The sequence below is a fragment of the Peromyscus maniculatus genome, chromosome 16, assembly GCF_049852395.1.
Source record: "Peromyscus maniculatus bairdii isolate BWxNUB_F1_BW_parent chromosome 16, HU_Pman_BW_mat_3.1, whole genome shotgun sequence".
In the NCBI taxonomy this organism is placed as follows: domain Eukaryota; kingdom Metazoa; phylum Chordata; class Mammalia; order Rodentia; family Cricetidae; genus Peromyscus; species Peromyscus maniculatus.
In genome coordinates this window covers 11,357,918-11,371,064 of record NC_134867.1, presented here as the reverse complement: position 1 = coordinate 11,371,064, position 13,147 = coordinate 11,357,918, and the positions used below count along the sequence as shown (strand labels likewise).

Sequence of the window (13,147 nt, the reverse complement as noted above, 5' to 3'; positions counted from 1 at the left end):
AGGAGGCAGACTACTGAAGCTCACAATTAGAGACTTGGACTTTTAGAAAGACAATTTAAAAAAAGATCTTGACTTTTATAAAGTGTTGAAAATTTTAAAGACTGGCACTTATAAAGTTTCATTGTTTTATATTGTGATATTAATATTGACGTGACATTTTGGGTACAAATGAGAAAGGAAAGATTTCTGTGACTAGTGATGTGGCTGTGTGTCAAATTGAAAAGTTGTGCTGGCTAGCTTTTGTCAACTTGATACAAGCTAGAGTTATCCGAGGAGAACCTCAGTTGAGAAAATGTCCCATCAGATTAGCCTGTGAGGGAGGCATTTTCTTGATAGAATTGATGTGAAAGCGCCCCGCCCATTGTGGGTGGGTCATCCCTGGGTGGGTGGTCCATAAGAAAGCAACTGAGCCAGCCAGTGAGCAGCACCCTCCCCAGGCTCTGCTTCAGTCCTACCCCAGGTTCCTGCCTGAGTCCCCTCCACGAAGGACTGTAACCTGCGAGGTGCCTCCTGAGACTGTTTTCTGTTGGTGTCTGAACCGAGCAGCGCGAACCCGAGACTCGCCATTCTGTGCTGCCTCATTGCCCTCAGCAGCAGCTGAGCTAACGTCAGATGAAACCAGCCACTGTCAGCCCTGCCCCCTTAGGCGTTACCCCGGTGATCCTGTCTCAGTGATGCAAAGCCGGGTTTCCTTATGCTTTCATTCGCCACTCACTGTCCTTAGCACATTCTTAAATGTGGGATTGCTTGGGTGTATATATAAAAAATTGCCTTTTAATACTGAAAGTTTCCTTTATTCTGACACTAGAAGCTCATGTAGCACAAGCTGGCCTTGAACTCCTAACCCTCCAGCCTCCAGCCGTAACGTGCTGGGATTAGGGGTATACACCACTGCACCTGGCTGAAGACTTTAAAGCCCCTAACATTTTGCGTGTAGGCCGGGCTCCTTTCAGCCACCGCATCCTGCTTCTCTGACGGCTTCTCCACAGACATTGCTACTGACCACTATTTTCCGACCTCACGTGCCTCACCAATAAGCTTGTCATTCTTGAATCTCCATTAGTTCAAGGTGTTTGCTGCTGTTTTACACTCAGCTTCATTACTGCACCTTAGATACTTGTTCCTAAACTTTCATGTACACAGACCCATTTAGAGAAAGTCTCCACCCCATGTATTCCTGTTAGATACCTGTTTAGTATTATGTTGATGTAGGGTTTCCTCTAAGGTCACTCTAGATTTCCCTCAGTACAAATTTGTGGACTTGTTTTACATGTATGAGTGTTCTGCCTGCATGTATGTAAGTGTACCATATGCATGCAGTGCCTGCAGAGGCCAGACGGGGGCATCAGATCACTTGTATCTGGAGTTAGATTGTATGCACAGCCATGTGGGTACCGGAAACTGAACCTGGGCCCTCTGTAAAAGCACCCAGCACTCTTAACTGCTGAGCCATCTCTCCAGTTCCTGCATAAAAAGCAGGGTATGGTGGTACATGCCTTTTAATCTCAGCACTTGGGAGGCAGAGGCAAACAGATCTCTGTGAGTTTGAGGCCAGGCTGGTCCACAGAGTGAGTTCCAGAATAGCCAGGGCTGCATAAAGACCCTGTCTCAAAAAGAAAAGAAAGAAAGATGCCAATGCCACTTGACTTGTCTATCTAGAAGTCTCAGTTCTTGTCCCAGAGAGCTCCAGGTGTCAGTGCATTAAATCTTTGAGTGCACATGTGAGCCCCTTAAAAAGTGCTCAAAAGGTGCCTAAAAAGGGCCTGCAGTTAGCATGCTGTGCCTCAGTCTGCCCGACTCTGGGCTGTGCTAGAGGACTGCTAAACCGATTCCAGCATTTCGTTACATGGTTAACAAGGAATAAGTTTATTCAAGAGATCAAACAGGCTTTTGAGAGGACACCTTACCCCACCGCACTATAGCGACATACACAGAGCCTACAGAGATGTACACATAAGAAGCCAGACGTGCTGGATGCTGTTGCGAACGCTGTTGAAGCTGCAGATAAACTCTTCTGAGGAGCACACTTGCCTGCCGTTGGCTCCAGAGAGGAAGCAGGCTCGAGCAGGTGGAACAGAAGTGGACTTGTTGAGCCTCTGACAGGAGCACCAGTGTTGTAATGAGGACAAAGTGAGGAGGAGGAGGAGGATGTGTCCAAGGAAATGTCAGGCAGTTTTGCTCAAAAGGACAATGTGCTGTTTGAGCAGCAGAGTCTGGACCAGTATATCACAGCAGTTGTTCCCGAACTGCCTGTGGAGGTCTGGGTCTCTGCCCTAACACTGCACAGAGCCCCTGGGTTCTCGCCCTCACTCGCTGCAAGTGGCTGTTAGCCCTGGCCCGGAGCTTCCCACATCTCTGCTTCCAGAAGGGAGGTCCCCGGTGTCTTCAGATCCAAAGCAGTCCTCCTGCTGGTAGCCCTGGAGACACCAGGCTGAAAGGTCTAGGTTTAGCCAAAGTTATAGAATATGGCTTCTGCATTATAGGTAGGTGACAAAGTAAGAGTTAATAAATTAGGCCATAATACTGTCCCAATAGCAGCTGTAAGGAGAGCATTAAACTATCTGTGACACTTGAGGGCAGCCCACGGGTGAATTAAAAAAGTTCTGCTTGTGAGCTGACATCAACATGAAAATTTGCAAGTTTATTCGCTTTGAACATTAAATGAAAATAGTGTTTTTTTATTCTTGCTAAACTCCTTGAACATGTCTGAGTATAGGACTTTCCCACTCTGCCATTCAGCAGTAAACGGTCCTGGAAAACGTTAAGGCAGTGGATGCTCCAATGCTAAAAGTCTTGTGATGAACAAACATGGGCTTGTATGCTTCCCGTTAAGGCAATCTGTGTGTCCAGATCAGAGGTCTTGTCTCTGTCCCTGGAGATAAGTTACGATGTGGTCTTGATCTTTAAAATGTCTACACCCGGAAGCTGCTACAGGGGCAGCCTGTTTAAGGAGTTACTGAGAAATACAAGGCAAGAAATGAGAACAACAAACTATGGCTTCAACCGCAAATGTCTTTGAAAAGATAATTTCCCTGTCATGGCCTCCGGTCCACTTCCCACTTGGCTCCTCCATCAGCTCTGTGATTTTATTTTTCTTCAGTAAGATGGCCAGAAATCCCCTGGAAACACTCCTCCTGCAGTCTTGGTTCAGGTTCATAGGACCATGGCTTCCCACACTTGTGTTAACTTCTCTGTGTTCACCGTGTTGAGGATGATGTGGTTTTGATCATACTGCGCACCCCCTGAATGAAAGAAAAAAAAAGTAAGAACTGTGCGGGGTCGGGGCGCAAAGGGGAAGTGTGTGTGGAGACATGGGAAGAGCAAAAGAGAACTGGAATAAAAGTGCTGTCGCTCTGGTACCCGGGGGCGAGGTCAACTTGCTGGGGTGTGTGGCTAAACTCCACCTGGGGACCATCAACTCCACACAGCCCATCTTGCCTTCTGGCTCTCCCTTTTCTACCCAGCTCTCATAGGCCACTCTAGCTCCTAGTACCCCATCTGAAATGGGGGCGTCAGGGAAAAGTCTAGAGGAAGGGAAAAGCAAAGATGCCGTAAGATGGCACTGGAGAGAACAGAAATATGAGATCCTAGTGAGCAGGCAGATAGATGTGAGATCCTAGTGAGCAGGCAGGCAGATGTGAGATCCTAGTGAGCAGGCAGGCAGATGTGAGATCCTAGTGAGCAGGCAGGCACACCTGGTGGCAATACAAAGAAAGGCTGTGGGGGAGGGAGGCAGGTGGAGGCAATGAGTTCTGCACGCATAATAAATAAAAAATAGCTGTCACTAGGTTCAAGTTTTGAATGACACCCGGAAACATGCTCAGGACACAGAAGACTGCTGCGAACTTGGATGTACCAGGTAATGCCGAGTATCACTGCACGAGCCCTGTACTTCCCTCTCACCAGGATGTTTGGAGGGGCCTTTCCGGGGGTGCTTATTGAAAACGTGGAGTACTTTTAGTGTTAGAAGCAGCCAGTGCCCCCTTTCAAACAGCCGGGACTATCTGATTCCAAACTATCCAGTGTGGAATCAGCATCCTTTCTGGTGCCTTATCTGCTTCGGCAGAAGCCTCTTCACCAAAGACCCCGTGGAAATGAAAACCTGCATTTGGATGCAGGGTGCAGCTGGTACTGAAATCATGTTTCATCCTCAGACCAAAGAAACACCATTCTTCTCTCCTTTAAATCATTTGGCATCAAAAGGGTCCGAAAGAGAAGCTGGGGAAGGAACTCATCGCCTCACTCTTTAAGAAACCAGCTGGCTATCACTAAATTAGCTCGGCACCCACAGTGCTCCGGAGCTAGGTGGGGTGCAGAGCACAGGGAAAGGAAAGACTTTTAAGCTTCCCACTTAGGCCCAGCAAATCCTGCACTCTCCATCAAGACAGCACAGTTGTTGGCGGGAGAGATGGCTCAGCAGTTAAGAGCACTTCTTGTTACTGCAGAGGACCCAGGTTCGATTCCTAGCACCATCATGGCGGCTCAAAAACCACCCATAACTCCAGTTCCAGGGAATCCAATGACTTCTGACCTCGGAGGACACCAGGCACTCCCAAGGTACACAGGCATACATGATACTCATACACATTAATAAATCTAAAAAGAAGACTTAAAAAAAAAAAAAAAACAAACAAACAAAAAAAACCAGAACCCAAGAGTTCAGAGAGTATTAAGGACACGGCGTCTTTTTTCTTTCTTTAGGATTCTGGTGCCTTAACAAACTTTGTTTCCCCCAGTGCCATTAGAATCACAAGACCGACAGAGTTCTTGGGAAATAATTTGATTAATTCTTTTTGCCTTTGAGAAGGATTTAAAACATGCTAGGCTTTTTTTTTTTTTCTTCTTCTAGAAAACATATTTCTATTTGAACGATGCAGAAGTCAGCTGAAGAGTTAAATGGCCTTAAACCGAAGCACAAAGCCCTTCTTTGCCGTGTGTTTAGACAGGCAGGAAGATGGTACTTTCCCGAAGGCCAGGTCTCAGGTGTGCAGGGGACGTGAGCCGGGCCACCCCTGCCGGTACTTCCGACATACCCATGTCACCTGTGACACGGTGACGAGCCCATCTCTCTGAGAAGGGTGCTACTGTCACAGCTGCATCTGAGTTCTTGGCACACAGGACCGAAGAGGAGTAATTTGAAAGAAATTTGACATCCTAATTAAGTCGCTGGCGTTTCCGCAAATGGCAGCTTATCGTGGAAAGATGCTGCTGGGTGCTTATGACCCCCACTGGGCGGGGGCCGCGAGACTGCAGACTTAAGGCCAGCAAAAGGGACAAAGGCAAGACATCGCCTGGAGCCACCCCTTTTGTTGTGGCTCATTTTTAGTTTCTGTGTGGCACATAGTACTTTGATTTGCCCGTTTAGTGCACAATCCTTCCAGGCTTTTGATGTCTTGAAACCGAGTGTGAATCAGCTTCCACTGTTGTCACAGGATACCCGGTCTGGAATCATACTTCAGTGTTCACTAAAACAACTCGCTCCCCAAATACAAGGCCCAGAAGAAAGACTCCGTCTAGTGAGTGAGTCCTCTGTAGTTTTAGTGGGTAACAAAGGAAAACCGCAGAAGCGGGAAGAACCGTGTCTGCCCGTCTCTCGCCGGGGTGCTGGCCATGCAGCCTGCTCCTGTGGCCAGGAGGTGGCGCCATGCTCCCACATTCTGAGAACGTTCAGGGGAACAAGAAAGTAACTACTGCATTGCTGCCGTAGACACTGAGAACCCACCAACCTCCCGGCCAGCACCTCACCCCAGAGGGTGGGACTGATACCTAGTGAACATCAGGGTAAAGCCGTAAAGAGGAGTCCCATAGAGAGAAGAGCCAGCCACTGTCTTCACTTGGTACCCAGTGTCTAACACAGAGCCTGGCACACAGTGAGGACTACAGTGACCTTAACCCTGGGTGCTGATCCCATCGGTAAGAAGCACCAATGCTCAGCTGCATTGGGGAACTAAACACTGTGATTTCCCCCCACCCCCAACATTTACTCAAATACCCCATCTTCCCAGGGCGGAGGTGCAGCTGGGGATTGAACCAAGCATTCTGTCACCCAGCTACAATCCCAGCCTCGCTAGTGGTTTTGAAACTGATCTTGTGCAGGCAGCATGGCCCTGTAAGAATAAAAAGGCCAGCCTGGGTCAGTGGTTCTCAGACGGTTCACACTTGGGAGTCATCTGTGAGACGGGCCTCCGGTCTGTCCACAGATGCGGTGTGGAGACATGCTATCTAGAGCTATTCATTTCTCAGACCCAAGGCTGCCCTTGTACTTTGTGATGTTCTTGGTTCCCGCACCGTCGGTAGTCACATTACTCAAGTTTGATGCTCTCTGCCTTCCCTCAGTCTAGTTGGTTTGCTTCTCTGAACACCACCCGGCTCCTCGGGTTCCTGTGTCTATTCTGACTGCTGAGTGGGCTGGCCACCCTACCTGCCTGGACCACCAGGACTGCAAAGTGCCTCTGCTCCATGTACAGTTACAGACGCCCCTGGTGGGTGTCCACGCCTTGTTTCCCATTCTCCAAAAGTGCCTTAAGAAGCAAGCTGTCGGGCTGGAGAGATGGCTCAGTGGTTAAGAGGGTGGACTGCTCTTCCAAAGGTCCCGAGTTCAATTCCCGGCAGCCACATGGTGGCTCACAACCATCTATAATGGGATCTGATGTCTTCTTCTGGCATGCAGATATACATCCAGACAAAGCACTCATACCAAGAACCAGCTGTCACTGTTTCTTTGCCCTGTCTCACTCATTTTCAATGACAGCTTTGGCCCAGAGCCCTGATTAAAGTAAAGACTGAGCCAAATTCTGGCAGTTATTTAGAAGCATGGGTAGTAGTGGGGTCACACGATCCCCAGTTCACTGCTCAGCCTTTCCTGATAGGAAATAGAGAGTGCAGTAACCACGGAAGACACCCGGGGGTGGCAGAGTATACACCTGTAATTCCAGAACTTGGGAAGCTGAGGTAGGTGGGCCGCCCAGACATCAAGGGCAGCCTGGGCTACAGAGTGACCTCCTGTCTCAAAAATAAAAATAAAGTAACTACAATGAACAAATAAATTATAAATCATCCCAGTGCTGTGATCAAGCTTGCCTTAATATACTCAAAAACAGCAGCAGTGCCCGCTGGCTGAGCTCCCGTATATCATTTAGGTTGGTTTTATTGACTGTGTTTTAAAAATCACCACCAATGGCACTGTGATTCACAAACCATCACCATCAGCAACTCCTAGGAACTTGTTAGACAAGCACACGTGAAGGTCCTGCCTTCAGACCTTCTGAATCGGGCACTCTACGGATGACGCCAGTAGTCTGTGTTTTAACACTCCTACCCTGGATGACCATGGGCCCAACTCTTTCTTCCCAAGAAGATTAGCTTCGCTGAAATCCTCCAGGCTGTCTGGGATGGTTATTTTGGTTGTCAACTTGGCTACATCTGGAATTAACTAAAACCCCAAATGGCTGGCCACACCTGCAGGATTTTTGCTTCATTAAATAATTTGAAGTGGGAAGATGCACTTCTAATCCATATCTTTGCGGTTGGAAGACACACCTTTAATCCAGAGGTTGGACGACCCACCTATAATCTGGGCTAGACCTTCTGCTGGAAGCCTATATAACAGCAGTTCTCAACCTGTGGGTCTCAACCCCTTTGGGGGGTCGAACATCCTTTCTACAGGGTACATCACAGTTCATAACAGTAGCAAAATTACAGTTATGAAGGAGCAACACAATAATTTTATGGTTAGGGCTCACTACAACATGAGGAGCTGTATTAAAGGGTCACAGCATTAGGAAGGGTGAGAACCACTGCTATATAAGGACATGGAAGAAGGAAGCCTCCCTCTCTGCCCGCTTGCCCTTGCCCTGGCTAACAAGTTCATTCCTTTGCTGGCATTGGAGCCTACTTCTACAGAATCCCAACGTACACTGAAGACCAGCTGAGACAGCCAGCCTTGTGGACTAAACAAATACTGGATTCTTGGACCTTCTGTTCATAATTGTTAGATTAGTTGACCACAGTCTGTAAGTTATTCTAATAAATACCCTTTCTCTATATATAGAAAGACTTATTCTATATGTTCTGTTACTCTAGAGAACCCTAATACCCTTTAATTCCTTCTAGAACTCCGGTTTTTGTTTGTTTTTTGTTTTTTTCCAATGACAAGCTACATGAGAACCATCAACTCCACTGACAGAATAAAATCACAGCCTAGCACTGCTATATAAAAACAGGACTGGGTATGATATAGCTCAGTGAGCACATGCTCAGCATGTGTTAGACCCTCGATTCAATTCCCAGAACAACAGCAACAACAAAAACCAGGTCCTGGCACCAGCAGCGTATTAGTGGCACACCAGCATGTTACAGCAGGCGTTTCCTTACCTAAAGAAGGGAGCATCACCATGGGGAACAAACGGTGCTTACCTTTCACATCCAAGACTAAATGTGGCTTCGACTTGCTGTAGATCCTGCCGTCCGACTTCATGCACCAGAACTGACTGTCGGCGTTTTGATCAAGGGCCAGTCCTAGTTTCGAGCCGGACGTTACGAGGCTGCCCACGATCGTCAGGCAGCAGTCTTCTGCTATCTGCTTAGGAAACAACAGTCTGTCTGAGGATACACTGCAGTCTCGCAAACTGACGTCTAAAACGATCGTAGTCCCTGGCTGCCTTTACTCCGCATGAGCCATTGCCGCTTTAGCTGGAGTCGCTGAAGCCAAACAATCAGCCCTTTATCTCAGATGGCATGGGTGACGGGGAGTTCTCCATTCTCATGCACTCTAAGACTGCCCTTCGTAAGACTCTCCATGACTATTACGAGAAGCCTCGTGGAGGCTAAGTGGTTAACCCTGGTTGCTCTTTGGAAGGGCCAGGGTTTCATTCCCAGCACCCACAAGGTGGCTAACAACTGTCTGTAACTCCAATCTCAGGGGACCTGACACCCTCTTCGGACTCCACGGGCACCAGGCATACAGGTGATGCACAGACATACCTGCAGGCAAAACATCCATCCACTTAACCATTGAGAAGGAGAAAGAGAAGCCTTGGTGCAGCGAACGCCCACTGTGACGGCTCTCCCCACCAACAGTAAGCATGCTCTGAGGCTGTATCTGTAGCTCACATGTAGCTTGAGTTTCCAGCTCATGCTTGCTCCTCTCTGTAGCTGCATTAGAGCAGCCACAGAATGCACCCCCACTCCCCACCCCACCCCCCAAAAAACCCTGAAGTTACATTCAGTGGCTCCTTGTCTCTCATTCATGAGAAACATCTAAAATTTTCTAAATTGGCATGCTATTCAGATATAAAAAGTAGGAAAATGCAAACTCAGAAGAGGGTACTTTAATGCAAAGATTTTCAAAGTCCCTCATGAAGTAACAAAGAGCATTGCTCACTGCTGCACCATGCTACAGTGAAAGCTTATTAAAAGTGGGCTGTTCTGGGTAGGGGACATGGCTCAGTGGAAGAGTTCACGGCTAGCATGTATGAGGCCTTGGGTACAGCACACACACCATTGAAAGCATTGTGATCATCTGTGATAGTTCCCTTTTTCTCCTTGGCCTGCTGAGATGAGGTATTAAACAACGCACTGAAATGTTCGACTTGCTGAGGGTCTCACTTTATCGCATCGAGATGATCCCAGGGCGGAAGTTCCCTTTGTTTCAGCTCCAATCCTTCACCCCTGCTTCTCAACGCTGGTTTCTTCTGTGTGGCTAAGCAGTTCCCCTCTTACAAAAGCCTGATTCTCCCTCAGGCACAACAGACATCATAAACGGGCGTGCTCCTGCTGACTCACAGGCACCAAGTTTAAAGTATCAGGGGCAAACAGGCAAGCCCATAAAGTCAAGGGCTGAAGAAGATGCCCGGAACAGTGCATGAGCTTGTCTCCTGGGCTCTGGCCATGGCTGTTAGATGTCTGCTGGAGCAGGGGATGAGAACACCGCCGCCGTTTTCCATGGACAGCTTCTGACCATTAGGAAATGGACAGAATGTGCAGCACACGTGTCTCCACCCTCGCCCTGCTCTGCCAGTTCTCCAAACAGAATCTGTGGTTTCTGATGCTGTGCGGCTGGCTGCCTCTGGTTTATGGCTATGAGCAAACTAACACCATCACTCCCTGGCTGCTAGATTACCCTTCCCGTTTTAACTTCCTGACCCTGACCCTCATTCTGTCACAGCTGGGAAGGATTTTCCCGGGGAAAACCTTCCTATTTATCTCTAAAAGGTCTTTGGTAATTGTGCAACCCTGAATGCTCATCCTGCATTTGATGCATTTTCCTTGTACAACCCTGAATACTCACCCTGCATTTGATGCATCCTTCTTGTGCAACCCCATGCTTACTCTGCATTTGATGCATCTTTCTTGTGCAACCCCGAATGCTCACCCTGCATTTGATGCATCCTTCCTGGTAGACCCAGATCTGATCATCAGCACCAACGTCTTCCATAACCTGGATCCTAAGAAGCTTCAGATCCTCTAGGTTCCCATTGGTTGACATAAACAGCCCCGTTGCTTTGTTTCGAAGTCTGAAGTAAATTCGTTTCTGGAAGACAAAACCCCAGTGACAATCACATACAGCTGGGCTGTCGGAAGAACTGAGACACACTGATGTTTGGAAGAGTCCAAAGTGAAGCCTATGGGTCCGGGGGCAGGAGACCACATCCAAGGGTCACGTGCTAAGGGGTCATGTGCTAAGGGTCTTAGCACTCACTGTTCACCATGCTAGGAGTTTAAGGACATTTCAGAGTGACGGGGCCATGGAGTGTGCCCGTGGACAAGCAGAGCTGACACATGTGTATGTGCCATTGGGCTTGGTGGCATTTCTGAAATATCCATATCCTGGTGCCACAAACTGGATGTCCAAATACTGAGGGAAGAGGAGCCAATACCAAGCTTCCAATCAGAACTAAAAGGTTGGACTATATTTACAAAAATATTTTTTGAGAAGCGTCTACTCACAGCATGGAGGGAAAATTCACATACCTGAATGAAGGGCCGGAGAGAACCTATTTGGCGACAGCCACTGAACTCATACCAATTTGGCACTTCTGCAGGAGACAGTAGGAACTGCCGGCCTCTGTAGTTGCCATATTCATACGTAACCCATCTGAAAAGAGGACAAACCACCGTGGTGACAACGTCCTTTTGATGGTGGCCCTAACAGTTACATTTGTTTTCAGAATGCCACAAATTTATTCCTTCTCTCTCTCTCCCTCTCTCTCTCTTTCTCTCCACCCTCCCCACGCCCTTCCCTCTCTCCCTCTCTTCCTGTCTTTTTTGTTTTTGAGACGGGATTTCTCTGTGTAGCCCCGGCTGTCCTGGAACTCAACAGAGATCCGACTGCCTCAGCCTCCCAAGTGTGGGGATTAAAGGCGTACCCACCCCATCATGGCCAGCTAAAAACACTATCAATTCTGAGCTGAACTTTAAATACACATTGAAGGGCAAAATAAGCCTGTGTTCTAGAGCATTCAAAGCCATTTCTTGATAAATAGTGAATTTTTGGAGGACAAGGGATACTTAAGTATTTAAGTCAGAATCCATTCTGAGAGAGAAATAGGTACATTTTCCCCCTTCAATTAAGCAATGAAATAGTGATGCTCTCTTAGTGGGACTCTCCAGTCCTTTCTGAAAATTGTTCATGAAACATCTTCAGGTTATGGATCCTTATTGAAACAATTAACATTTACCAAGTTCTCATGTGGGCATGGGTGAGTGTAATGACTGGATAGAAATAAACAAGTGAAGGAAGAGGACCTACAACATGATTTATGAAGCCATGATGGAACCTGTTACACTTCTCATGTGTTCATGGGTGAGTGTAATGATTGGATAGAAATAAACCTTTCACAAGTGAAGGAAGAGGACCTAGGACATGAAGAATGTATGAAGCCATGATGGAACCTGTTATTGTGATGCTAATTTAAGATAAATTTTATAACAATTACAAAACATTTACCTTCCCCAAAACGTTAAGCTAGGTTCCTTCCATCCAGCTGCTGGATTGCACAGTTGAGAACCTTACAGAGTGAGCGCCCTGTGATCCTCCTCCTGTCCCACTGACCATCCGAGAAGGATGTTCTCTATTTTAAACCCCCAAACTCTAAAATGCTAACATTTCATCTATCTTACAAAACAGTCATTAAAACATACTGTAAAAACATTATGAGCTACAATCCTAATAATTTCTTAAATATTTTTAGTGAACATGGTACAACCATCTGCTCACATCAGCTGCTGTCCCTTCAATATCTAGGCATCATGGCATGCCTCACACCTACTGTTTCAATAAAAGGAAAATATTTTCATAAACAAAAAGTATTGCATGGATATATATTTATTTATGCCCAATTCAGTTTCAGAATTATTCAGAGAATAAAACCAAAATTTTTCCAAGTTTAAAAAATTGGCTGATGGGGGCTAGGCATGGTGATGTATACTTTTAATTCCAGCTATGGGAGACAGAAAGCAGGTGAATCTCTGTGAGTTTGATTGAGGCTAGCCTGATCTATACAGCAAGGTCCAGGCCAGCCAAGACCCCACAGAGAGATCCTGCCAAAAGTTAAAAAAAAAAAAAAAGAAGAAGATTGGGTGGTGGTGTAACTTTTTAGTGTGTGTGTGTGTGTGTGTGTGTGTGTGTGTGTGTGTGTGTGTGTATGTGTGTTGGGCTGCGGACATGCAACAGCACGTATGTGGAGGTCTGAAGACAGTTCTCTGTTCTAGGGACTAAACTCAGGTCACGAGGCCTGCACAGTGAGTGCCTTTTGTTCATGGAACCATCTTGCAACCCCTCCGCAGTTGACTTAGTAATTTATACAACATCTGCAACCAAGGAAAGGCTAACCCTTCTCACTTGCTATAGAAAAGAATGCTCCATAAATTTGCTGAGTACTGTGTTGTCAAGCTTCCCCTGGGGATTTTGAGTATATAACCTAACCTTAGCAAAACAGTCTGTATATATGAATGAATGAATGATGCTTTACACAGGCTTTACCCACCAAGAAAAGTATAGAATGGAAGTGTGTAATGTTAACCCACCAGGAAGTCAAGGACCATCTGTCAGTTCATTTAAGAAGTTTCCCAGTGTCCCTTCTTGGCACATGTCATTCACATCATTCACTTAATGATGTCAATGATGACATCCAAAAAGTTTTCATTA

General features: G+C 46.9%; 1 protein-coding gene across 2 annotated transcripts in view; it reads right to left on the bottom strand.

Annotated features, from left to right (window-relative positions):
* Positions 1 to 1,850: 1,850 nt before the first annotated feature.
* Crybg1 (crystallin beta-gamma domain containing 1) overlaps positions 1,851 to 13,147 on the bottom strand; it is a 192,348-nt gene continuing 181,051 nt past the window's right edge. For both annotated transcript variants that reach the window (XM_076552362.1, XM_006982753.4), the window contains 4 exons: positions 10,972 to 11,095; positions 10,373 to 10,531; positions 8,416 to 8,578; positions 1,851 to 3,242 (listed from right to left, as the gene is read on the bottom strand). In XM_076552362.1, the coding sequence (XP_076408477.1) occupies positions 3,154 to 3,242; positions 8,416 to 8,578; positions 10,373 to 10,531; positions 10,972 to 11,095 (535 nt within the window). In that variant the 3' untranslated portion in view covers positions 1,851 to 3,153. The remainder of the gene's footprint in view (positions 3,243 to 8,415; positions 8,579 to 10,372; positions 10,532 to 10,971; positions 11,096 to 13,147) is intronic.